At 43.5% G+C, this 26,365-nt stretch overlaps 1 protein-coding gene across 2 annotated transcripts in view; it reads left to right on the top strand.

Annotated features, from left to right (window-relative positions):
- Window positions 1–26,365, top strand: part of MLEC (malectin) — a 107,630-nt gene that overhangs the window by 67,797 nt on the left and 13,468 nt on the right. For both annotated transcript variants that reach the window (XM_085634310.1, XM_085634311.1), the window contains 3 exons: window positions 5,858–6,036; window positions 6,464–6,640; window positions 24,432–24,489. In XM_085634310.1, coding sequence (XP_085490436.1) covers window positions 5,858–6,036; window positions 6,464–6,640; window positions 24,432–24,489 — 414 coding nt within the window. The remainder of the gene's footprint in view (window positions 1–5,857; window positions 6,037–6,463; window positions 6,641–24,431; window positions 24,490–26,365) is intronic.

Genomic DNA, 26,365 nt, shown 5'->3' with positions numbered 1-26,365 from the left:
TCAATGTGCCGAAGTCGCATCAGAGTCCCTCCCAAACGCTCCTCTTTATCGGGGCGGTTCTGGACTCAGCCCAGTTCCGGGCATATCCTCCGGAACAGCAGGTCCGGGATATTCAGCCTCTGCTTCCCATCTTTCGGTCTCTATCCCGGGTTTCGGTCAGGTTGGTGCTGTGGCTTCTGGGTCTGATGGCCTCCTGCATCCTGTTAGTGCATCACGCCAGGTGGCGAATGCGGGCTCTGCAGAGGGACCTGAAGTATCAGTGGGCCCAGCATCGGGGCAACCTGTCCGACCATGTCTTGATCTCGAAGGGCACTGCAAGACAGTTGCAGTGGTGGCTCAGGGACCGCGATTGGGTCAGTGGCAGATCCCTCTCCCTACCCCAACCGGAGCCCGTAGTAGTGACGGATTCCTCCCTCCTGGGATGGGGGGGCCACATGGGGGAGGCGGAGTTCAGAGGCCTCTGGTCTCCGGCGGAGCTGAGAGCGATCTGACTTGCACTGAAGGCATTCCTTCCCGTTGTCCGTGGAAGTGTAGTGCAGGTGTTCACGGGCAACACTACCGCCATGTGGTATTGCAACAAACAGGGCGGGGTGGGGTCATGGACCCTATGTCAGGAGGCTCTGAGCCTCTGGACATGGCTGGAACATTAGGGCATCACCCTGGTGGTTCAACATCTGGCGGGCTCTCTGAACGCCAGAGCAGACGAACTCAGCCGCCGGTGCATGATGGATCACGAATGGCGTCTCAACTCGGACGTGGCGCAAGGCCTCTTTCGCCAGTGGGGAGAGCCGTGGTTAGATCTATTCGCCACCGAAGAGAACTTGCAATGTCAGCAGTTCTGCGCGTTGGAGTTTCCAAGGCGGCACTCGCTCGGGGACGCCTTTCGTCGCGAGTGGAGTTGCGGTCTGTTGTACGCCTTTCCGCCTATACCACTTCTGCCCAGAGTGCTGAAGATCAGGCGCGACCGGGCCCAAGTCATCATGGTGGCTCCGGATTGGGCACGAAGGTACTGGTATCCCGAGCTACTCAGTCTGTCGATCGATCCCCCGATACAACTGCCTCTTCGGGAGGACCTTCTGTCGCAGCAGCAGGGGACGGTCCTCCACCCGAACCTGTCCAGTCTCCACCTCCATGCGTGGAGATTGAGCGGCGACAGTTGATGCCATTTGACTTGCCTCCTGAAGTCTGCGATGTGATTCTGGCAGCCAGGCGTCCCTCCACAAAATCGGTATACGCCTGCAGGTGGAACAAATTTGTGGCATGGTGCACAGCAAAGGCTGTGGATCCCCTTTCCGCCCCTCTTTCTGAGGTTCTCCTCTTTCTTCTTTCCATGGCCCAGCAGGGCTCTGCTCTGGGCACTCTTACAGGTTATCTTTCAGCTATCTCTGCTTTCTTGCGGCTTCCTGATCAGCCTTCTCTTTTCAAATCCCCTGTTTCTCGCTTCTTCAAGGGCATTACTCACATGTTTCCTCCTGTCACTTTCATAATGCCTCAGTAGGGTTTGAGCCTGGTATTGACATATCTGATGTGTGCTCCCTTTGAGCCACTTCATAATTGTCCCCTTCGTCTTCTGACTCTTAAGACTGCTTTCCTGGTTGCCATCACCTCTGCTAGAAGGGTGAGTGAGCTCCAGGCTCTATCTTCTAAGCCTCCTTTCCTTTCTGTCCATCCGGATAAAGTTGTTATCCGGACTCGTCCTTCATTTCTTCCTAAGCTGGTGACTGCCTTCCACATCGGGCAGTCTGTCACGTTGCCCACCTTCTTTCCGCCTCCGCATCCTTCGAAAGAGGAAGAGAGGCTCCACCGTCTGGACCCAAAACGGGCGCTGTTCTTTTATTTAGACCGCACCATGCAGTTCCGGGTGGATGACCAGCTCATAGTGGGCTACGTGGGCGCCAAGAAGGGGAGGGCGGTACACAAGCGAACCATCTCTTGGTGGGTCGTATTGTGGTCAAAGCTTGTTATTCCTTGGCTAAAAAGGAACCTCCTGTAGGGCTGAGGGCCCATTCCACTCGGGCCAAGGCGGCGACAACTGCCCTGGGTCGGGGAGTCCCCTTGCAGGACATCTGTCAGGCAGCAACGTGGGCCTCGATGCACACGTTTGCCAAGCATTATTGCCTGGACAGCCAAGTCCGGAGATATGGCTTCTTTGGCCGTTCTGTTCTCCAGGACTTTCTGGTGTGATCTTGGTTCGCAGACCCACCACCGGGGTTGGTATTGCTGGGGTATCTATTCTAAGGTGAGGAATCTAACTAACGTGTGTTTACTTACCTTCGGTAACAATATATCTGTAAGAAACATTAGTTAGTTAGATTCCTCACCGACCAACCCATCCTCCCCGTTCTGCGATCCGACATCTAGTGTTAAGGATATCCTTTTCAGTGCCCTAGACTTTTTTGGCACCAGTGTCGGTCTCTTGCATGGCTCTGCGTTCCTGGCGCGGAAAGCTATGTACAAGAACTGACGTCCGCACGCGAGGGCGGCGTCTAAGTACTCCGTCATTCCGGCGCATGATGCCGACGACGGACGCGGAGCCGCCGACGACACCTAGCGACGCGCAAAGTGTATTGCTGACAAAAAATCTTTCCGGATCCAGCCTGACGCCTGAGGATATTCTAAGGTGAGGAATCTAACTAACTAATGTTTCTTACAGATATATCGTTACCGAAGGTAAGTAACTTGTTCTTTTGGCATAATTCCCTTAGAACTAATCCTGTGACCAAGATAATCCACTACATTGTTGAAAAAGTCACACTTATCTTTAGCCACTGTCATATCCCTCTCTTTCAAAAGGCTTAAAACTTTATCAAGGATTTCAGTATGTTCCTCAGCTGTTTTGACATAAATCAGGATATTGTCCTGGAATGCCAACACTCCATTTATATCCTTAAATAAGCAAAACATGAGTTTTTGAAAAACGCTGCCCGCTGAGGCCAGCTCAAAGGGCAGCCTCAAAAACCTATACCAACCAAACGTCATGATAAAAGTGGTTAATACTTCTGCACTGTTCTCCAATGCAGTCTGATGATGCTTTCAAGACTATATTGCTAAAGTATTTAGCTCCACCTATCATAGTCCACTCCTGAATTTTTGGTAAAGGATGGAACTCAGTAACGATGTTCTGATTTAAAGAAGTAAGTCTGCACATAATCTGATTTGTACCCCGTTTGCTAATACAATTGCTATTCCGCTGCATTGACTGGCTCAATTATTTTGTTCTCAGGCAAATCATTCAAATGTTTTCTTAAATCATCTCTAACACATAATGGTACACTTTGTACTTTAAGAGCATTAGGCACGGCACTCTCTTTCCCTAGAATTTGGGGTTCAAGAAAACTTCAGAATATTTCATCTGAAGTTTTGCCACATCTTCAGAGTGGTTTTCAATTCGCATTACTGGAGTGTCAGTACCCTGTCTTAAAACAATACCTAACCTTCCCTATCCTCACATCCGATAATATCCTTCCCTTTTACAGACACACAACTTTGTACATACTTCTCTTCCAGCGAAATTCAATATATCTTCAAAGAAACCCAAAGTTCAATGTCATTGTCCCCATAGGCTACTGCTCTTATGTCAGCCCGTTTTAAGCATTTTGTTACCCCAGTGCATTTTGAAAGTGCTCTCTGATAACATTGCAAACAGCGATCCAGAATAGGTCATTATTTTGATCTGTTTGTCCCCAATCATGACCGAACAAAAGAGACCATTCTTCGTAGCAACATCTCCTTTGTATGCATCCGCATCATCATCTTTAAATTCATTCACACCGAGAGTCAGAACGACCTCCGTGAACTCCTTAGTCATCTCCTGTACACCAAGGTAATGTATACAATTTATTTTCACTTTATTTTCAAACTTTTATAAAGACGCAAATTTCTTTCCATGTACTGTACCCCTTGCATACTGGTGGACAGTTTGGACTATTCCCTAGATGTATACTAGACCCACACCTATAACGAATTCTAGTAGATACTTTTTTGGGTTTACTCCTTCCTTCCTGTTCATTCCCATTACTCACATTTTTCAACCTTCTGCTCTCATTGCTTTCATCCACAATCAACTTAACAGACTCTAATGATCTCCCAGTGCCCTTTTTCGTTCTGAATAGTTTCCTCTAATGAGGGATTTCTACAACAAAGTAAATGTTCTTGAACCTTCTTCAATGCACAGTTTAATACTACCTGATCTATTATGTATGGCTCTACTGAATTCTCAAATTCGCATGTGCTTGCTAAAATCCTCAATGCTGCCACATACTGATCTACGCTCTTCCCCAGCACTCTATTTCCTGGAATAAAAATTGAACCGTTCTAGCACCACACTGGGATCATCTGCAAAGTGCTTCTCAAGTCGTTTAACAGCTTCCACATAAACATTCCATCTTCCTGCATCTCCAGGCTCCACCGCAGTATGTCGCACTTCCGGCAAAAATGTCGAATATTTTCTGTGCTTCGGTTCCAAGACCATTAAATGCGCGTTTCCTGACTGGTGTAAAATCAACTCCCATCAATTGCCACAATATAGTTCCGAAAAACTCTCTACTAAAGTTTCCATTTCTTGACCGTCTTGCCTCGGTTTTGTAGAAAGTGAACTGATTGCTGTATACTATTGCTAGAACCCATATCAATGAGCTTGACCGGTAGGTAAAACTAGTGTGGCTTCATGTAAACAGCACAAACCATAAGCAAAATTAGCCAGGAGGGAATTTAAACAAGCTTACTGCTAGTAACCAATTAAGTCCACACATTTACCCCACACGTTAAACTTCCAAGGTGTCTGATGGCATTACTCTTGGTCGTAATCTCAAATGAAAGCGCTGAACCACTGCAGCATTAACTGAAGCAGGCCATCTTACAAGATAGGCATTACGCATGCTGCTATAGTAACTCGGTCAAACAAAAATAGTTATCTAGCGAATTGCTTGTTAAAAATATACTGTACTGCCGATACAGTCAATCAGGATGGCCGCCTCACGTTTGACATGCACAATGTTGCATTGCATGCCGTTTGTCCAGGCCAGCACTACTCTGACATGCGCGTGACCACTCCGTAGCCAGTGCTGCAAACTTGACACACTTCCTCCAGCCACGATAAAGCTTAGAAATAACTCTTAGCAGCCGCCTTCAATCTCTCTGCTCGTTTCACTGGTAAAACATTTTTTTTCCCACACCTGGCAAAGTGATCTGACAGGTAACCATTCACAAATATAAGAGTTTACTTGTGATAAAGTAAGCACCTCACCAACTCAATCCCACTTTTCCCCTTATTTTACAAGTGAATCCTCTCCACTCGTTCATAAGTTTGCATCTATTATTTATTATTCAAAAAATAGGTAATCCTGAACTGAGCCCATCAATCCTCTTCTGTCACCTCCATGATCCGCTGCCAGTAACGATAACCGCCGGCATCCGAACTTCTACCAACATTCCAACTCCTATCTCCCTTGTGACACACGCTTGCCACAATAACGTAGTTAGCAACTATAAAGTGAACCACATTCATACAAAGTAAATATATACACAACCTAAATACCGCTTAAATGACCTGCTGACCTCTGTCTTTGATCAGCCACTTAGCTACCCATACTCTTTCTTCAGTTCTCTTTTTTGTGTGGTGTTTTGCAAGATTTTTGCATTGTTCATGACCGTGTGTATTTGCAGTAATAGATGACTCCTTGGTAAGAGGGGTGAGTAAATGGCCACCCTGAAATTCCTCTTGGAGCCAGAGATGTGAAACGTGGAATTGAGCGGGAAGTTGGTTAGTTCTGATTGTGACATGTCCAAGTTCTGCAGTGCTGATCCATGTGACATCACCAAACACATAATGAAATGCTCTTTCTCTACTTTGATGCAGCCTCAGACTATGGGCTAAAACTTCCCATTTTGCGCTCCAATCCTGAAGATCAGGTCCTCTACCAGACTGAACGGTACAACGAGGAGACTTTTGGATATGAAGTCCCCATCAAGGAAGAGGGTGACTACGTTGTGGTGGTCAAGTTTGCTGAAGTTTATTTTGCACAATCTCAGCAGAAGGTGAGTGAGTAACTAACTTTAAGCTAATGGGCCTTTGTGAGAATGTATATTAAGATACATTGCTTCAAAATTTTTAGTTTATTTCTCCCATGTCAGCAGTGAATAACACTTTTTAGTGTAGCTACAGGCAATAACATTTTCATGTGCAGGCGCTTGATTATCCTCACCCTGTATTAAGTGACCTGATTAGACACCTTACCTCTTGGCGCAAACTGTCCTTACAAGTGTAGGATTTAGAACTGTGTTGCTTGCTGTCTTAAAGTATACTTTTTTTCTCAAGAGTGTTTAGTGCCAATGTACTAGGAAAACTCTAATTTCTTTAAATCTTGGACAGCGCACTGCTGCATATCCTTGCGCCTTTTTCACACAGTTTTATTGCATGCCTTGCTTACAAGTCAACTTTTTTTTCTCCTCTCACTGTCTTTAGGTGTTTGATGTACGTTTGAATGGCCATGTTGTGGTTAAAGACCTGGACATTTTTGACCGAGTGGGACACAGCACAGCCCACGACGAGATCATCCCCATCAGTGTGAGGAAGGGGAAGCTAAGTGTGCAGGGTGAAGTGTCCACATTCACCGGAAAGCTCCACATAGAATTTGTGAAGGTAATAACATGGTCCCTGCATGAAGCTGCACCGTCACTGTCAGAAACCCTTTAAATGGTCCTAAGGCATAGAGGGGTAACTGGGCCTCAGCCAAGGTGGTTTAGTTAGTGTCCCATTGATATCTAAGGAGCAGGCATACTCTAGATCCTGAGAACCAAGTACACTTTTTAGTCCCTGACTGTCATGGTAGTGATGGAGGCTGTCCAGGGCTTGTTCGGCAAGGTATATGGAATTAAGAGACTCGGCGTTCAACTTGCACACAATACCATCCAGCAATGCAGTGTACAGCCAATGTCTACTTAAAAAGAAAATTACTTTATTGTACCTTTACTTAATACTATACAATACTGCACAAAGATCTGGAAGTTCGGAATGAACAGATACTACTAGCATGTTCTTATCTAGGACTTATGAAAATATGCATCACCTTGGCAAATATAGCTACTGCTTGGGGTATATGACGTCAGCAGCTTTAAGTTCATTGATCCAAAGGTAATTGTCTGTAATGTGCATATTAATCATTGGCTAACAAATCTACTCTGTTGTAGTTTGCTCTTGTCCATTTGAGAACTCGTTGTGAGCAAGTATGTTTTTATTTGCAGTCATTGCACTATGAATCTTACATATTGATCACAGGTGTGAAATGTAATAAAATATCTACTTGTCCATGGGGCAGGTTGCTTCATAAATCTACTTGTCCTGTAACAAAATCCACTTGTCCATTTGGTGCCAAGTAGCGCGGCGACAAATTATGGCAGCAATCTCATTATATAAGAGCGCTGATAAAGCCTCTCTGATTATGCCAGGGCTCATACCATAGTAGTGTTTGAATACTTGCAATCCAGTTATGTTGCCACGTTTCTGCAGATCTACATACTGGGACTGCAGGTAGTGGTAAGCAATAGTTCTAGGTTTAGAATGCCCTTTGCATGTTTTAAGAGTTTTCAACAACTCTTCTCAAATCGATTCCCATACTGAGAAATGTTGGAAATGTACTCCTGAGAATGGCAGACGTAAACCTTCTTGCAAGAAAAAAAGTGAACTTGCATACACTCAGATTTTCGAGTGAGTAAACCTACACATGCATGTTTGCTCATACTAAAATGCAGTTCACAAATATTTTCTAGGAGTACTATTCTTGAATTCTTGGAAAATTACAAAAGCTGTATAACTGCACTTAATGCAAGGACATATACCTTGGGTGCACTATTGAGACTTTCTTTAATAATTGGGCCCCTAATTTGGTCTGGTGTTTACCATGACATTTTGCGTTTATTAAAATTCAGTCTCTCTCTGTGTATCGGCTTGCTTCACTGTGAGTGACAGCATTCTGCTCTTTCACAAGAAGCATATCGGCACTCAAAGTAGTTTTGTTCAGTGCCAGTAACTACTGTGGCAGTGTGTGCTTTTTGAGACCAAATATTTTTTTTTTGCTTTTACCAATGTTTATTATAATGGTGAGGGCCCGGCAGCTCCCACACTAATAAGGTTTTGCGAAAACAATGCCAAAACAATTCACACGTTGAAAAAACTAAAAAGCTGACCACAAATTTCAGACCAAATGGCTTTGCCAATGCTTGTTTACTTTTGTTTCCCATAATCTTATTGAAACTGGTTACACTGATTTTTTCCATTATGAATAGTTTTGGGAAATACTAGCGTGCATCAACACATGTTACTAAATGATGCTGCAAAGAAATGGTACCTGAAATTTTAAAGTAGTTTAGCGAAATGTTTTATTTCCCTGCTTTCATTTTTTTTATGAACCTATTTTATTTTGTTAGCAAAGAATCCTCAATCTTGCTTTCAATTTTCTGCAAATATTTGCATCAATTCAGAGAGCATTCTGGGAGCATTATACTTAGCCTCATATTGTTAGGCTTTGAAAACTTGAGTACACATTTTTATACTGAAACCACTGTCAGTAGTGCAGTCAGAGCTTACAACATTTACTTAGAGCACTCACCCTAATAAAGGCCTTCAATTAATGAACGATAAATACAAGTTTGAACAGCATTAATACATGGACGCAAATATTACTTTAACTGCAGACTATGCCCTTCCCTGATCCATAATGTGGTACTGTAAACTAGCAGCCAAAGGGTTTATGCTGTAGGGGGTTGGGCCCACTTGTCCCAAGGATAAAATGCACATGAAAACGTGTTGTCCTTGACCCCAAACAATCTGTCCTGGGCGTCGGGCTATAGGAATTCCACATATCTGCTGGATTCAGTTTGCACTCTGCCCCTTCCCTGCCTCCTTAAGGAGACATCTGATATTCTATATGGGCAGTGGTCTAGGTGTCTCTTGGGCGCAAGGAAACTTTCCTGTCCTTGCTGTGCCTCTTTATCCCCCCCCCCCCCCCCCCCCTAAAAAATACAAGTTGGAGTTTGAAATGAGAGTAGATTTAAACCTAGAACCAGCGTTGTAGAATTCCTGGGTCGTGTGACAGGTCGCCAGGGTCCTTTGAGATGCTTCACAGCACTGTCCGTCAGTCAGTCTCACAACGCTTAGACTCAACCACAGAATGTGGTTCTGCTTTCTCCACCTCTCCATGCCGAATGTCGAGCACACAACCACCGGCACAGTTATGACCATGGGATGCACACCAGTCCCTCTTGTGTGTATTTCTCGTCTCTGCAGTTTGTTCTTTCTCAGTCAGCTCCACTTATGATCACTTCCGGGCCAAGAATGTGGCTACGGTAATTTTCAAGGCCAGATGGTGCAACCAGTGGCACACTAGTCCAGGCAGCTCCTAGGTGTGAAGTTACCACTGTGAATCACTCCATGTCGTTCCTCTGGGCAGCTCCTCTCCAGGCAACTATGGCCAAGCAAATCCTGAAGACCAACTCCTTCCTGCAGGGATACCTACAGCATTTGTGTCTAAGCAGGCTAGGCAGAATCCATTGCAAGGCAGATCCAGACCTCCTCCTGCAGATGGTTGCAGACACCTTCAGGTGATGTCTCCTCACCTGTAGGAAGCTGGCTGCCAAAGACACCAGCCCTATATCGCAGAATATTTAACCAGTACCCTGCAAGGTGCCGGCTAAGCGAGTCAGTGAGACGCTCTGGAACCACGGCTGCTTGTTTCAGTCCCTCTCTTACATTCCTTTCTGAGACCTTGTTAGTACATTGCTCATGTGCTGTCATGGAACGGTTTCTAGGCAGTTGATAGCAGGCGATTAACCTAGGGGTCTCTAGGGACAATATTACAATGTGCTTAAAAAGGAAAAACGCCTCTAGACAAAACGCCCACCAGCACACAAAAAAGAGGCAGGCCCTGTCAAAAGGCTAAGGAGACTATCTCCAGGCTCTCTATGCCCTTGTCCAATCTAATGGAAGTGCTTTCATGAAGGAACAAAAGGCAAGATGCAGCAAAAGGTCACTTCTAAAGGCAGCACTATCACCATCCCCCCAACTCTTCAGAGTTTGATGTTACACAAAAGCTTTAGAAATGTGAGTAATACACAGTGCTTGTTTTCCTTCACCTTAATGCACAAAGACCAGACATATCCTATCACACCGCTACACTACATACATGCACTATCTAGGCACACGATTTAGCAACAGACCAACCTACATGTGATTAGGCAGAGCTACTTGCTAAATTGCGAAGAACTGGAAAAAGGCCCGCTCTGCAACCATGATTTAAAAACAAATGCCACCACTGTTAAGCCCATGTGAAATGGCAGGGGGGCAGCACTTCCTTTTGCTAATAAAGGCATGCATTGTGCAGACCACCAGCCCTACTCATGGTCACGTATTGTATTTAGCACAAGCAATCATTCACATACGATCATGACTGTCTTTTGGGCTCAGGCCAGAAACTCAAAAACAGCGGAAACTTGCATTTGGGTATCTCGGGGCAGAGATGCATGCTCTCAACATCATGCAGTAGACATTTCTATCCAGATATCCACCAGATACGTTATAAAACTAAGATTTTCCGCTCCTAATAAATTGGTGACTTATTTTGGGTCTAAACACTTTTATAAGTAAGTAGGCACTTTGAATTAAAGCAGGACTTCAACCGTAAAGCAGTTTTTCTAAAATGTCTTCCATGGTTCCTTTTTAGGTCTCGTCTGGCGCTGGGCGAGAGATTTTGTAGGAGAGCAGATATGAGAAGGGGGCTTGAAGCCCCGCCCCTCATTTTCATTGGCTGGCGTCACAGTTTATGCTAAACGGTGGCCTGCCATTGGAAATTAGGGTTTATGGGTGACGCCCTTTCGTCCGGCCGATCCGGACTGTCTCGTCTGCTTTGCTGCTGTCGCATAGCACTTTCTTATCTTTATGGGTATCATCTGTTTTCACGGGGCGGAGTGAAAACAGATGGCGAGCGCTTGTTCCAGGGGCATCTGATGTAGACCGAAGTACCTCAGTGAGGATTTTAATACTAACAACCTAAGAATAGTGAAATTATTACCAGTAATAACACAAGGAGAACGCCGATAATGTCACTCCTATGCATACACAAACATGAATATAGAAAGAAACCGAATGAGTGTGTGTTGAGGACACGAAGCAAACTATACAAAGCACTTATGTAGGCGCTAAACTTGTGCATATACTTATGCACATGTACATCATGTTGTATCCCATCCTATTTTAACACATAATATTATGTTACAAATAACTCCTGGGCCGTGCGTAAGGCCAGCTTTGTAATATGAGGGTTTCCGTTGCCTTGTGGTACTCGGAACACCAAGTCACAGTAGTGTTGTCAGCCCGTCAGCAGTGATCGCTGCCTCACAGGCGACCCTCACGCTAGCTCGCCCTTAGACTCGCACAGATTGCCCTTGTTAATCCGTCCGGCCACGGCGGTGCCTCTTTCAAGCAGACACCAGAGTGAAGTAACGCCGGCCTCGGTGCAGTGTCTCGGCTCGAGAGGGCGAGCTGGCCAGCGCCCAGACCTGATGTGACCTCCCTTGCAGGAAGCGAATCCCCGGCTCCCCCGGCGGAGGCTGCTGCCGTTCAGGCCGATCAATAGACGATGGACGTCGGTAAGGCGCTACTGCCCAGGACAAGGCGGCGAGGCGCTGCGTGATCGCTGTGACCGATTGCTGCCACCATGCATTGCAGGACCAGCGCTGGGATTCAAGGGTGGCCTTTCCCTGCCGCACATATAACGTGTAAATTCATATAGGATTTTTGTAAACAGCCCAGATACCTGCTGCAATGTTGGTCTGGTGAAAAAAAAACATTCATAAGTCAGACTTTATAGCACTGGCAATACTATTTCAGTGTCAAGCGAAATCGGACCTTTATAATGTATACGTTTCAAACATTAGTGCATCATTGGGGGTCGGTGGGGGGCAGTTTGGTGCTTGGCTCGGAGCAGCCTGCCTCCTGACAAGTAATTGTCAATTACTAAATTAAGCTTAACACAAACCATGTTGGTGCACGGCCGATCAGCCGTGCGGTTTGAACCCTTGACTTCTAGTCGTTACACCGGCGGGTGATACTTCAAATCCTGTGAGTCCGGCAATACAAGGGTGCCCAGTGGGTGGCACTATTAAGTAGCCCTGCGTTTGTACCCCCACCCTCCTTCACGAACACACCCAATACAATCTGGCAACAAAGTAATATTGTTTAAAGCAAACAGTGACCCTATTTATAGCGCCCACCAGAGCATACATGGTCTATCGGCGCTTGAACGCGGCACGTGTTTCATCGACCTTTTGAGGGATGAAAGGCTGAGCGTGCCTTGTTTGGATGCGAGGCAGCGACCTAAAGATCTCCGTGCGCAAAGCTGTCTGCGGCAGTGTGCCCTTTCTAGCAAGAACGCTGCTAGTCCAAGCAATACCTCTTACCACCCGCTCCTCTAAGTTTCCTCCTAATACAAGGACCGCTTTACAGGAAAAGTTAAATGCAAATGAGTTGGCACTGTTTTTATACCACCTGAAATGTTTTATCAAATGCAACAATCACTGTCAGTCCTTTCAAACAGCTCACACGCACATTTATTATTCCACGGAAAGTAACAACATTGTGATATTTTTCCCGTTCATTGTAAAGAACTGCACACAATGTTAACACACTGTAATGCACGTGCTATTCCAGCATGCCCTTCATAGTACAGCCCCTTGACAAAATACTTACAAAAATAATGGCAGTCAATTTTATAGTTAACTGTCCCGGTACAATTTGGTTGGATATTTCCCCCTCGAGACCACCACTGCCTCCCCCCAAACACACCTCTGAAAAACGCTGCTTCCCCCTGTGTGTGTTGTGTTGAACTGGGGATAGTTAAATCAATAAATGAATACGGAGCAATTGTTAAAAACTTTGTAGGTGAAAATCCACGTCACTCTGACTCCCAGCGCAGCTAGAGGAACAAGCATTAAAAATACAATAGGTCTCGCCTTTCATTAAGTTAAAGCCATTTGCTTTGCTATACAATACCATTAGCAAAGCAAATGGCTTTAACTTGATCAAAGGCGAGGCCTATTGCATTTTCCATGCATGTTTTGTTTTCTTTCTTTTTCCTATACACTGCACAGAAGATAATTATGTGCAGAATTTGTGTTTCTATATATGTCCTGTGTTTTTTTTACTTCATTAAATTTCCAGGGACTGCAACTTAATTGAATTTAGAACTTTCTAAATCGTGATAGCTGAACTTTGCACTGCAAAGAAGGCTTCTGGAATCCAATGAAAACTTGCTTTTTTAATCACTGACTGTTCTTGTTTTGTAGGTTACCGTCAAGCTTAGCTTCCCTTTACTACCTACTCCAGCTATTTAAGTTCAATTATGTACTTTGAAAACGTGTATGCTTCTATTGATTTGTTATCTCGTTTGTTTAATTGTGATTGTACATTACGATTCTGTTGCCAAAATCGAAAAATCTTCAAATAAAAATCATAGTAGTTTCAAACTATTGCTCATGCCTGCCCTTATCTTTTAGCAGCTTAACATTAATCCCAGCAGCATATGAGTCTTTGTGGGGTGGGGGAAAGTTAAACTTTCACCTGCAAAGTAGGATGAATTGGGAAACTTCACTGCAGTGAAGCTTTGGAAAGTTTAACTGTTTGCCGAAGCAACTTTTACCCTCCTTCTGGGTCGTACAACTGAGCTTCTTTCCAGCCACATCATGATCTGTTTAAGAAGGATAGGGCATTCCTCGAATGGGGGAAAAGCAGCGGACCTACAGGTAAGATAAGAGTTGACTAGGCAGGAACGTCCGTGGGGTTTGGCAGCTGAAACTCGAACAATGCATTGAAGATTGAGGAGGCTGTGTGCCTGGGGACGTGGTGAACGTGGGGGCTTTGAATGGGGGTGGCCATAGGGATCTGACCCTCTCATGGGAGAGGGTCAGTTCCTTCTACCACAAAAGGGCTGGTGGAAGTCCATACACTATTGATTTTTCTCCTAGTTTAACGCATTTCAATGCGGGGGGAGTGTATATATGTGTGTATGTATATATATAGATATATATATCTATCTATCTATATATCCAGTTGACAGACATCACAACTTTGCTCATCTTTAGAAGTGAGGCTCTGGCAAGAAGGTTCACACACGCGTGTCTAACGAGCATTAAAAATGCAACAGGTCTTGGCCTTGTAAAAGTTAAAGCGATTCTGTTTGTAATTAGGTGGCTTTTTAGCTTTGGTTTTATTAGTGTTTTTCAAACTTCCATATACATAACATGCATATGTATGCATATATGTATATATCGAACGTATTATACCAAATTTTCATCTTGGAAAAAATAAAGGATTAATAACCAAGGATGAATAAAATTTCTTGAAAAATGACTATCCTGTCACACCTTCAATATACTTCATACCTAAAATAAACAAAGACAGAAACAAACCACCAGGCAGACCGATTATTTCGGTGTTTAAACTCATATATAAGAGACACAAGTGATTTTCTTTGTAGAATCTGAAGGATGTGGAATGGAAAAATGATTATATGATTGCGTTCGACGTCACATCATTGTACACTAGCATTAGACACAACGATGGCATTAAGGCACTAAAGCGTTACTTAAGCTCTGACGGGGTGAGTTAACGGATCATAGTGCTATGATAATTGAGATGGTTGAATTTTGTTTAACAAACAATGTTTTCATGTTCAACAATTTACATTATCAACAACCCACTGGAGTAGCCATTGGAGCCAGCTTCTCCCCCAGCTATGCCTGTCTACACATGGGCTGGTGGGAGGAGCTTGTTCTTTCCAAGGAACAAGACAAGGTATATCCTTGAAATGGATTAGAAGACTCCAGGAGGGCTGAATATCACGGAGGATATGGACACCTGTATTAGATATCCCTATTAAAACTGACAAAACCAAAAAACTGTTACACATTATAATGATGGCCAACGACCATGAATCCTAAGCACACTTTGCACATTGGGTTGATTTGTTTACATTTTTTAAAAATTATTTATGTATTTATTGTTCCACATCTGAGAAACGTGTGACCCAAATAACAATTTAATATGCTACTATGCTCTTGGCTATATGTACATCTGCACCATAAGAAATGACAAAATCGATATAAAATTACTCTAAGCCCAAGCCGCACTCAGTCTATTGTAGAGATGTTTTTGGACCGTCACAAGAGAGGTCAAAGAGGCATGTAACCAATAAACAATAGGCAGAGGACAACATTTTAGGCAAATGCAACAGAGGTATTCTAGTAAACATACCTATTTGGTAAAGGATATTAAAAGATTCTTGTTTTTAATATTTAAAAGCACCTTATTTTTGCATATTTTGCACATCTAAGCAGGACATAATGTACATCGATACAGAACAGGATTATCTATAACTTATTGTATACATCTTTGAGAAAATAGAGACTTATCCAGATACTATAAATATGTTTCATGGGCCAACACGACAAATCTTATCGTGAACATTTTTTCTGCATTTAAGCAAATATTAAATTGACCACATTCATATATTAACAATGACAATAATGATTTGGCAAAGAATTGCGGTCAAGGGGGATAGAACCAAACGTTAGGCACTTTCAGTATGTTTTTGTAATCTTTATTAAAAACAAGTGCAAAGTTAAACTGTTAATGCTGGCCAACACATTTTATAAATGTTCAAAGCAATGATATCAAGGCTTTTCGTTCAAAACAATTTAAAAACAAAAAAACATTCAAGCAAATTATCATTGTTGAAAAGTGTTAGTCATGTATTTTCTCTGTCTATAATCATGTGCAAAATCCTAACCGATCGCCGAGCTCCATGTCACTTTAAAAATGCCAATGATGACCATAACGTTACCATGTGATCAAGACTCGGAGTTGAAACGCGTAATGGCGGCGACATCAAGAAAATAAACAATTAAATCTTGCACCAACTTTGTGGTCCGTCTCCGGCGAGAGGAAGCTGCGGATATCGCTATATATACATATATATCCAGTTGACAGACATCACAACTTTGCTCATCTTTAGATGTGAGGCTCTGACAAGAAGGTTCACACACGTTTCTAACAAGCATTAAAAATGCAACAGGTCTCGGCTTTGTAAAGGTTAAAGCAATTCTGTTTGTAATTAGGTGGCTTTTTAGCTTTGGTTTTATTAGTGTTTTTCAGACTTTCGTATACATAACATGCATATGTATGCATATATGTATGCATGCATTTATATTTGTATTTATATAGATGTGCAGATGTATATATGTTTATATATGTGTGTGTGTGTATATATGTGTGTGTGTGTGTGTGCGGGTAGAGAGGTGTAGAGGCAGAGAGGTAGAGAGAGAGGTGTAGAGAGAGTAGGGAGTGAGTAGTAGAGTGAGTAATAGAGTAGTAGAGCGTAGGAGTGAGTAGTAGAGAGTAAGTATCAGAGTAGTAGAAAGTAGAGAGGGAGTAGGAGAGTGTAGTAGAGAGTCAATAGTAGAAAGCAAATAGTAGAGTGAGTAGTAGAGAGTGTAGTAGAGTTTTTTCTTGAAGCATAATTTAGCAAACACTGCCATATAATTTTGTCCTCCCCTGCCGTATAATTCCTGCAGCCTTATCATAAATACAGGAAGATCAGTCCAAGGAATTGTTTTAAATGTATTTTGGCATTCAACTCAGAAATACCACATGTTCTGCGCTTCTTCCACAGATTCCTTGGCTCCTGCACCGATGCTGAAATGTTCACATATCTCTCTGAAGGGTGCCCTGCCTCTGCATATAAGCTGCACTGAAACCACGGGGTGTCGTCAACACTCCCCGCTGTTCCTAGGTCTATCTGTCTGGCCACTGAAGCTGTCTGCTCTCCCCTTATAATCTCCAGACTCGCGGCTCCGCCTTTCATCCGCCGCCAGAACACTTCACCCAGTCTTGTTACACATTCTTAGATGGTCTTGCCTGGGGCATTTATATTAACGTTACCACTAAGCTGCCAGCTTGCAAGCGTGACCGCCCCCCTACCCCCGCCCCAAACATCCCTCCTCCCCGGCCTCCCGTCCAATCTTGCCCCCAGGCGACAGATCTCTTTAGCCGCTACAAATGGTTCTGCTCTCCCTTTTCATTCACTGGTTAGTATTTTTTTAGGCTCACTCTGTAAACAGACGGCTTGGCCTGCCTCGGAATATGCACTAATAATTAATTAATCCTAGGAGCGATCAGACAGCCTTGGAAGAAGGCGCGGGGCCCCGGAGGGCCGAATAGCTTTAAACTCTGCACCGAAAGGAGTGCTTAATGTGAGGGCGCCGGGTTAAAGCACACGCGTCTCTTGGCTCTTTTATTAATTATTTTAAATGGGAAACGCCAATGTTAAGAAAATAATGTTTTGCTCTCTCCCGTTGGAGAAGAGTGAGGAGAGAGTCGAAAGAGAGAAATAAAAAACATTGATAACAAGGCAAATATAAATATTGAAAACAAGTTCAGGAAAACGCTGCTACTACAACTAGCGCGCGCGGTGCGGTCCCGAAGTAAGAGGATCTCTTGTCTTTATGGGGCCATGTGTTTAAACACATGGCCCCATAAAGATAAGAAACCTTTTACTTCAGAAGGAAAGCAGGCGAGCCTGTCCAAGTGGGCCGTTCGAAAAAGCCAAAGGGAGGCAACATGGTAAGCTCTTTTCCAAAAGCTGGCCACCGTTTAGCATAAACGGTGACGCCAGCCAATTGAATAGAGGGACGGGGCTTAAAGCCCTTTACTGAAGCTACTCAGAAACATTAAATCTCGCCGAGCATGTGCGCAGCCACGCTAGCCGAGACCTAAAAAGGAATTGCATTTTACCAATATTATTAAAAAACTGTACTTTTAAACCAGAAAATTGTACACCAGTGAGATAGTAAATATTGTTTAGTAAACTAATGAAAAAAGACGGTCAAGAACATCCACCTCACCTCCTCTGACCACCACCACCGAATCGTAGCAGGTTTTGGCATGTGTAGCTAGAAATTAACAGAACCTGAATTTATTCCGTTATTGTTGAGAAAGTCAGAAGTCCTGTACCTGTTTTAATTTGCTCCCAAACTTATTCGTTTTAAGAAAAGCTTGTCTTTTGTTGAGGATGGACTCCAAATTTGAACTCGCACAAAGGGTCAGTGTAAACTTTGAATATCACATTTTTTGTTTTTACTTTTGATCATGAATGCTTAAAGAAACATTTCACTTGCTTGCAATCATGTACAGTACAAGGTGAATCAGAAGGTTTTAAACAAAAACGAGCTCTAAATGCAGAAGTTGCTTATAACAGGATCTGAAGAATCATTTTCATTTAATGTAGTGTGGCAGAAATTGCACACCAACTAAATTGCAAGGTGGACCATTTTTCAGTAGATGAGATGTGCGGTGAAGCCAGTCCAAATATTTGTAGGTCTTTGAGCTTCCAAAATAGTTGCACAGCAAGCTTCTTCAAGTTATTTAGATCTGCAATATCTCTGTGCCAATCATTGTATTTAGTAACTGAGATCTTAGAGCCAACCTCTTGCTATTATTCTTTTAGCCATGTTAGCGGTGTAGCACTCCAATCAATCTGTAAGCTCAGGGTGTACTTCAAACAACCCCTAGAAACCACATATCAAAAATGATTCTTAGGTGTTTATTGATCATTTCAGGCAGCCCCCTCACCCATCCCACCCCAGAGATATATAATTACATAACATTTCCATGCCAAGTGCAAGAAGCCTGCTCCACGCTTACCACATGTAGGACAAGAAGTACGAGAAGTGCATTCCATCAAATTCAGTCCAACTGGGAGAAACATAAGTCTGGTGGAAAAAATTTAATTTTAACACCCTTTTGAGGCTTGCTATAGTCCACTGTTGGTCACTCAAGGTATAGTAGCCCAGATATATGTCCCAGGCATGCCCCCTTCGGAAGATTGGGAATACAACAAAAGAGAATACGTTTGATACCAAATGTTTCACATATTTAGAGGACATAATACACCAGCTTAGACCACAACTGCACCTTCAGGTATCCAGGAATTTCACTTTGAATGAATTACTCAGGCAGATTTGTTCAACCTAGTCTATGGAGACACCGGACTCCCTGCCCACAGCTGATCCAACGTTTAAATAAATAAAATCAGCGAACAAGTCAAGCGTTGTAATCCCCAGTCCTGCCAAGTCACTGGTAAATTTGGTTCCAGAAGTTACCTTTAAATCCTGGATTTTACTAAGAGGAATGGAAGGAAAAACATTGACTTTCCCGCCTCAGCTATGTTACTAATGTGTTAATTGTCTGAATCTCTCTGCATGGGGTGCTGTACATACTAAGCGGAAGCATATTCAAAGCTAGAGGGTCAGCCACCGCTCTTTTATTACTAGCATGTGGCATATTCTTAACTGTATGGCACCAGTAATATGTCTGTGCATCAGGATAATGTCCTTCAAGATCCAGTGCCACTGTACCCCACTCGCTTTCACCTCCCTTTCCCACTCCCCAGGCTAGTAAACATTCATATCTTACTGTTATGTCATGTTAAAAATGATTTATAAAGCGCTCATACAACGGTTGGTTTCATGACGCTGAGAACTAGGGGGGTGCCAACCCAGAGACAGTTCATTTGTATGCTTGGATGTACAGCCATGTTTTGAGAGATTTTCTGTATCTCAGTAGATCAGTGCTTGACCTGATTTCCAGGGGGATGGAGTTCCACAAACGGGGGGCCAGAGTTGCAAACCTACATCCCCCTTGGCGCTTCAGCTTGAAGGTAGGGACAGTCAAGAGTTGGAGCTGGGCCGAGCGGAGGTTTCGTGAAGGAGTGTAGGGAGAAATGGGGCTATCTATGAATTTAGGGCTCCAGCCATTCAGGGATTTAAACACCAGGCAGCCAACTTTGAATGCGCAGCGTTGGGGGATAGGGAGCCAGTGCAGCTTCCTAAGAAGGGGGGGAAGCATGTTGCCACCTGGGCTGTTTGTATAACAATCTAGCCGCTTGGTTCTGTACCATCTGTAACCGTTTTGTAAGGCTAAGTGGTAGACCAAGATATATTGCGTTGGCGTAGTGTAGACGTGATAGGACCATGGCTATCAGGACCTGTAACAGAGCTGCTTGGGTCAGTAGCCTGCTTATCTTTCGAATTTTTCGCAACTGAAAGAAGCAGGTGGAAATCACCAAGCCTACAAGAGATTTTAGGGAAAGGTCGTTGCCTATGGTAACCCCAAAGCTTTTCACTGACTGGGGGGGGGGGGGGGGGGGGAATTCTAATTCGTTTGGCCAGTAATGTGGGCCCCACTGATTGTGGCCATAACCTGTCAGAACCAGTTCGGTTTTGCCTGGGTTTAGTTTTAAGTGGTTGTGGTCCATCCAGTGACGAATGAATTTTATGGTGGACTGAAAGTCAGATATTGACTGGGGGTAGTTATCAATTGTGAACATTAGTTGGAGGTCGTCGGCATAGTTGGAAGTGACTACTCTTCTTTCCTTCAAGGATCTGATCAGTGGGAGAAGGTAGAGGTTGAACAGCTGCAGGGAGAGCGAGGAACCCTGTGGGACCCCGCATGTGGTTTTGAGTTTGGGGGCTGTGAACTGGTCAATACGGACTGCCGGAGTGCGGTCTTTCAGGAAGGAGTTGATCCATCTAAGGGCTGGGTCCTGGATGCCTGCCTCACTGACACGGTCTGCCAGTATATCATGGTTGACCGTGTCAAATGCTGCCAAGAGATCTAACAGCACCAGGGCCTGGGGAGTGCCTCTGTCAGCCTTTTCTTGTAGGGAGTCCAGTACTGCCAGTAACACAGTTTCCATGGAGTGGGCTGGGCAAAAACACGCTTGGCGTGGGTCAAGGAAATTCGTCTGTTCCATGAAATTGGACAAGCATTTCGCGACATGGGCTTCCAGTACCTTGGCCAGATATGGGAGCAAGGAGATGGGGCGGGAGTTTGCCAGCGTCTAGGGGTCGGCCCCTGGTTTCTTTAAGAGGGGGACAACTATAGCCTCCTTGAAGGCATTAGGGACACAGCCCTGGGACAGGGAGTTGTTAAGGAGGGCGAGAACAGGGTCCGGGGAGGAAGGCGGTGAAGGCTGCTTTTAGGAGATGAGGTGGGCAGTGGTCCAGTGGTCAAAAGCCAGATCTGACTTTTGACAGTAGGTCGCACAAGGTCTCTGTGTCAATGGGCAGAAAAGAATCGAGGAAGTGGGTATTCCTGGACGATTACTCTTGGATTGCCCTTCTCAAATCAGAGCGGCCAAAGTCCTCATGAAGACCCTCTTAATGACCACAGCGGGGACATTTTGCAAGATATATAGCTGCCAAAGCAACACTGCTTTTGTAATAGTTTATCGTAGATGAAGACCACTGTATCCAATTGGTAACCTTTGCCTCTGGCTCAGTCAGTACTGTGTCATAGTTTTCATTGTACAAAACCGTCAGATCCCCTGCTACTGTCACTCCCAGTACTTTATTGATGTAGGTGACCTCTGAAATGAGCAGCAGGTGTAAGCCATCTCAATTGTGATTTGTTCCAGTTTATGCACAGGCCAGCGTATTAACAAAAAATGCCAACACCTAAAATTATAGGAGATAAATTGATACAGGGATGCTAAACATAGACTGTAATAATGTCCGCAGTTAGTCTGTGTTTTATGTGCAAAGATCTTAATTATTGCACATCCCATATAAGACAGGCCAAAGGTTGAACTACAAAGTAAGGGAGATAAAAGACATCCCTGCCTCATTCCCCTACTTGGACTGTAGTCTCCAGAGAGCAATCCAAGTATGCAAACCTTAGCAGTGTAAAGCAGTCTAACCAGGGAGAGGAAGTATTTTCTCCACCTCTATCCTATGAAGCATTTAAAACCGAAAAGGCAACTCGGTTTGAGTCAGTTGCCTTCTCCACATAGAGGAAGCTGCAAGTCTCCATTATGAATAATGGAGAAGAGCCATCTCAAATTATTCTGCGTGGCTGTATCTGGAACGAGCCCCACTTGATCTGAAGGTACTAAGAAGACCTATAGAAAGCAATCTACAGTCTAACATTTTGGTCTAACTGATCTCCAAGAGGGCTGTAGCAGCACTGAAATGACATTCAAAGCGTATGTGGCAATTACAAATCTTAATATTCTTTAGAGAATTCAGGACAGATGATATCAGAATATGGAAATGTACAGTTGTCGAAGTCCTAAATGTCCTCTTAGCTCTCCTCGGCTGTGAGTGGCTATTTCAATAGCCTCTGTTGCCCCTGTCAATGCAAGCTTATGTAACCTAATCTTTATATAGCTTTGTTTCTATCAAGGTTTGGGACCACCAAGATTTATTCAGAGCCTCCTCGTAATGCTTAAACACGTCAACGATTTGGCAACTATCTTTAACACCGTATTCTTGAGTCTTGAATTCTTAGGGGATCAGCTTTTGCACACCCAGGACAAGAACTACACTAGACGTTCCCTTTCAGCTTCGCATTCCTGCAACCTTTTCCGTGCATTAATTGAATCTCAATTGAAGGACTCTCGTAATTTTATCAGGCTCTTCCTAATTTTCTGTAGTATAGATTTATCCTTAGTAGATGCATAGATGTCCTCCAGTCTGTGCAAAGTACCCTCCACTAAGTACAAGCTGCTCTTGATGGATTCAAGGACCCCAGACTCTATGGAGATACATACCCATGCTCATACTTTGAAGGCTTACCAGCACTCCCAACTGAGTCCTTGATACCTTTGAAAAAGGTTTGCAGCTTTAGCCTCAGTTGGTGTTTGAAAGCAGCACATCAGTACTACACTTTGAAATCCTCATAGCCTAGTTGACAGAGAGTGTATAATGTCAGTTCAGCCTCATCTGGAGAGTGATCGGAGAGAATGTGACTGCCCGCTAAATACCTCATGCAGAATGTGGAAGATCACACCTAGATCAAACCTGTACATAGAAGTAAAATGTAAAGTCCCAGGATTACAGTGGCGCTATGCATCCACCAGCTCATAATAACCCTTTATGGCACATATTTTTAAAGGCAGCTTTGACCACAGGTAGGGAAACTACACCAAATCTGCCAACTGCACGTTCTAAAATTGAATTAAAATCGCCACCACTTTAACAGTATAAGATAGACATGGGGTTACCAACTGACCAACTTCCAGATACTCAGCACGATCAATATTATGGCCATAGCCATCATTTTTTGGGCATTTATTTTACAGATTGGTAGACTAGCCAGGCTTCTTCCTCTGCTCTGTCACATATTAGATGAAAGGATATCTCTCTGTATTAAAATTGCAGAGCCTCTAGAGTATGTAAAGAACACAGATTAAAATATATGAGGGCCCGGCTCCCAGCTGGATCGGCATACACTGATCCCAAATGTATCTTGCAGCATCAGGACGTCCGTTCCAATCCGCCTAGCATAGGAGAAAACATCCCACTCTTATACACGTTAAGTTTCCTGAATTTCCAGGACATCACCCACACTGTGACAGCCATTCAAACAGCAGAGGCCAAAATAGGAGCAAATAATCTAAACCCCAGAGTGAAGTGGTGGACACCCTTTGTAGTTATGCCCACCGTTTAGGTGATTTATAGAACCCTGTCCAACCAAAGTGGATTCCAACTCTACATACCGTGAAACAATTGTAGATAGCCATTGCAACCCTGTCTTTCAATGGCAGAGGATCCATTGATGTTGAGATAATGTAACTGCCACTCTCAGTGTCCGGGCATGCAAAGTACTTAACAAATCTAAACAAGAACTAATCTGCCCACCAACACACAAACCAACCCCAACCGACTGACGCAGGCACACCTCCGATGTGTGGTCTAAGAGCTCACTTCCTTTGCCCTCGAAGAACATCACCACTGAGCCCCCACCCAACAATACATACCATTCTCAAGACGAAACCTGAAATACCTGCATTGTGAAGCCTTGCAGGCAGCAGGTGTGAAGCTCTGAAAAGCAATTCCCTAAAACTTCAGTGCCGCATAATCAAGCAGCACATTTGAACCGGAGTACTTTAACACATGGTGACCCTGTAATGGTGTTGCATCTACTCACAGCTGACACATGCGTAATTATAACATCGGGATGCCACGCGATCCTGCCATAGGCATAAACAGACATAGCCAGACACACACAAAACTAAACACGGCTGGTCTCTACGTGCAGTTCAAATTTACCATCATGTGAAAGACTGATTTTGTAGAGAACAAAATAGATGTTTGTCAGGGGTTCCACTGCATTGTAGCTGTTCTTTCTGTTTATTGGTATGTAGTTGCTCTTCTGTTGCATTGGATGTGTGATGATTAATTGCGGCTTTTGCCATCACTGTACAGACCAGTGATGTAACGCCTCATTGAAACTGCAGTTGCAAAACCCCACGTTGAATATAGATGCTGACTACTTCTTGTCACCACTTACTAATGCCCTTGCCTCTTCTTTTTCTTATTTTCAGGGATACTATGATAATCCCAAAGTCTGTGCCATACTCCTTATGAAAGGCACGCCAGATGGTAAGTTTGGAGCTGAGGTTTATTCTGTGACTGGGAGGGGAGGATTTGTGGGTTAGAAGGGTGTTTGTGAGCGTATATGTTCTTTTCTACATTTTAATTTTCAGCTTGGTAATTGAGGCATATTTGTTTCCTAAAATTGTGATCTATTTTTGTTTGAGGGGGATTGCTGCCTCTTGTATCTGCGAGGTGCACTTATGTAAATTTGTAGTATTGTGCTACATTCTGTAGTAGAATGCAATTGATTTTTTCAATGTTGGATAATTTTAGCTTAATGGCACATGCTTTTGGAAAAAAATAGAAAGTCTCAGTGAAAGTAGCTACCACCTACTGATGGCTTACAACTGCTAAATGCTTCAACCAATGTTTCATGTTTAAATGGGGCTCTTTATTCCAAGTACCTGTACCACGTGTGAGCTCTAAAATGCGATAGGATAAACAAAGTGTGAAAAAGGAAACACCACACAGAAGAGTGGTTTGAAAAGAATTCAAACGCTTTGTGTGATTAGAAAACTGCAGAGGATACAAGGTGGTAGAAGCCATATACAAAAGTGAAAATTATGATCTGGTACAAACAGTTGCCTAGTGTGGCACATATTGGTCAACAAGAGAAAATCCACTTTGATCAGATGCAATTAAACTTGGTGAGACTGAGCCACCCCTTGTTAGGGCAGTTTCTAAGCCCATTGAGTTCTCAATCACTTTGAGAGTTTGGCCTTCAGAGACCTAAAGCGCCAGTGGAAGTTTGATATTTTATGGCCAGTGGCCCCTTACTGGAAGCAGTCATGCAGACTGACCCCATACACCATCAACGAGCTTTCTTTTTAACCCGTAATCCCAACATCAAATCTTTCTTTATGATCTTTGTAGGGCAGTTATTCAAAAGCTAAACTAAAGATTGGGTTTTGTCCCAGTTAATTTTGGAAGTTATGTTCTGCTCCCATTTCCTGTTCTGTGCTTTGTCATTGATTGCAATTTCTTGTCTATGACCCAAAGGTGACCACAGGGGTAATGCGCCTGGAACATTTTTCTTACTTTTTGACTTTCAAATGTCATCTGCAGTCTTACCACTTTTTAGAGCTCGTGTGAAGGGTCTCGGAGTGTGGCGATACATATATTTGCGATATGTGGAAAAAGATAATGCCTAGGGGCTAATACCAACATATAAATTCAGGTGAAGAGATAGATGAATTATCTCCTCTCTAGAGTAATATTTTTTCTCCAACAAACACTGTGTTGCTTTATTTTATGACCAAGTCAACGGCGATTCCAATAAGAACAAAAGGTGTATATAGAAAACTTGACTTTTTTGTAGGTGAAAGTATATTTATTTTATACCCCACTTTTTCTGAAATTCTTTTGTTTTTAAACATATATATACAATAAACAAATACAATATTTACAATACTTACATATAGCTAAACAACTAAACATATACATATCAACAAACGCCCTTTGTTTATACCAGGATGCTTCTGGGCTTATTTTGACACAGCATTCCTATATATCGAAGATCACTGATCCAGAGTCACTACGAGATTTTATCGTTTATAATCTCCTAATTATTTTGAGTGCTCTTTCAACAATCATTCCAATCCATAAAGCAAAATCCAACGAGTGTCTTCAAAACAAATGTCGACGCGTTTCAGCCTAATAACTTTTTCGGCCTCCTCAGGACTAGGGCATCCGAACAAATAGTTTTCAACCTCTTGTCCAAATAGAATCTTTTGGAACAACTGGTCGTCTTTTCTTTAAGTTATTCTTGTATATCTCGGTGGGCTTTTAATTCACTATTCAACCATAGCGAAACCATTCATTACTCGGTTCTATCTTTCGGCATTTGCGTGCATTCACGATATTCTAGCGCTTCACCTCTTTA

This window comes from Triturus cristatus, chromosome 11 (genome assembly GCF_964204655.1).
Source record: "Triturus cristatus chromosome 11, aTriCri1.1, whole genome shotgun sequence".
NCBI classification, from domain to species: Eukaryota; Metazoa; Chordata; class Amphibia; order Caudata; family Salamandridae; genus Triturus; species Triturus cristatus.
This window is presented reverse-complemented; position numbering and strand designations above follow the sequence as displayed.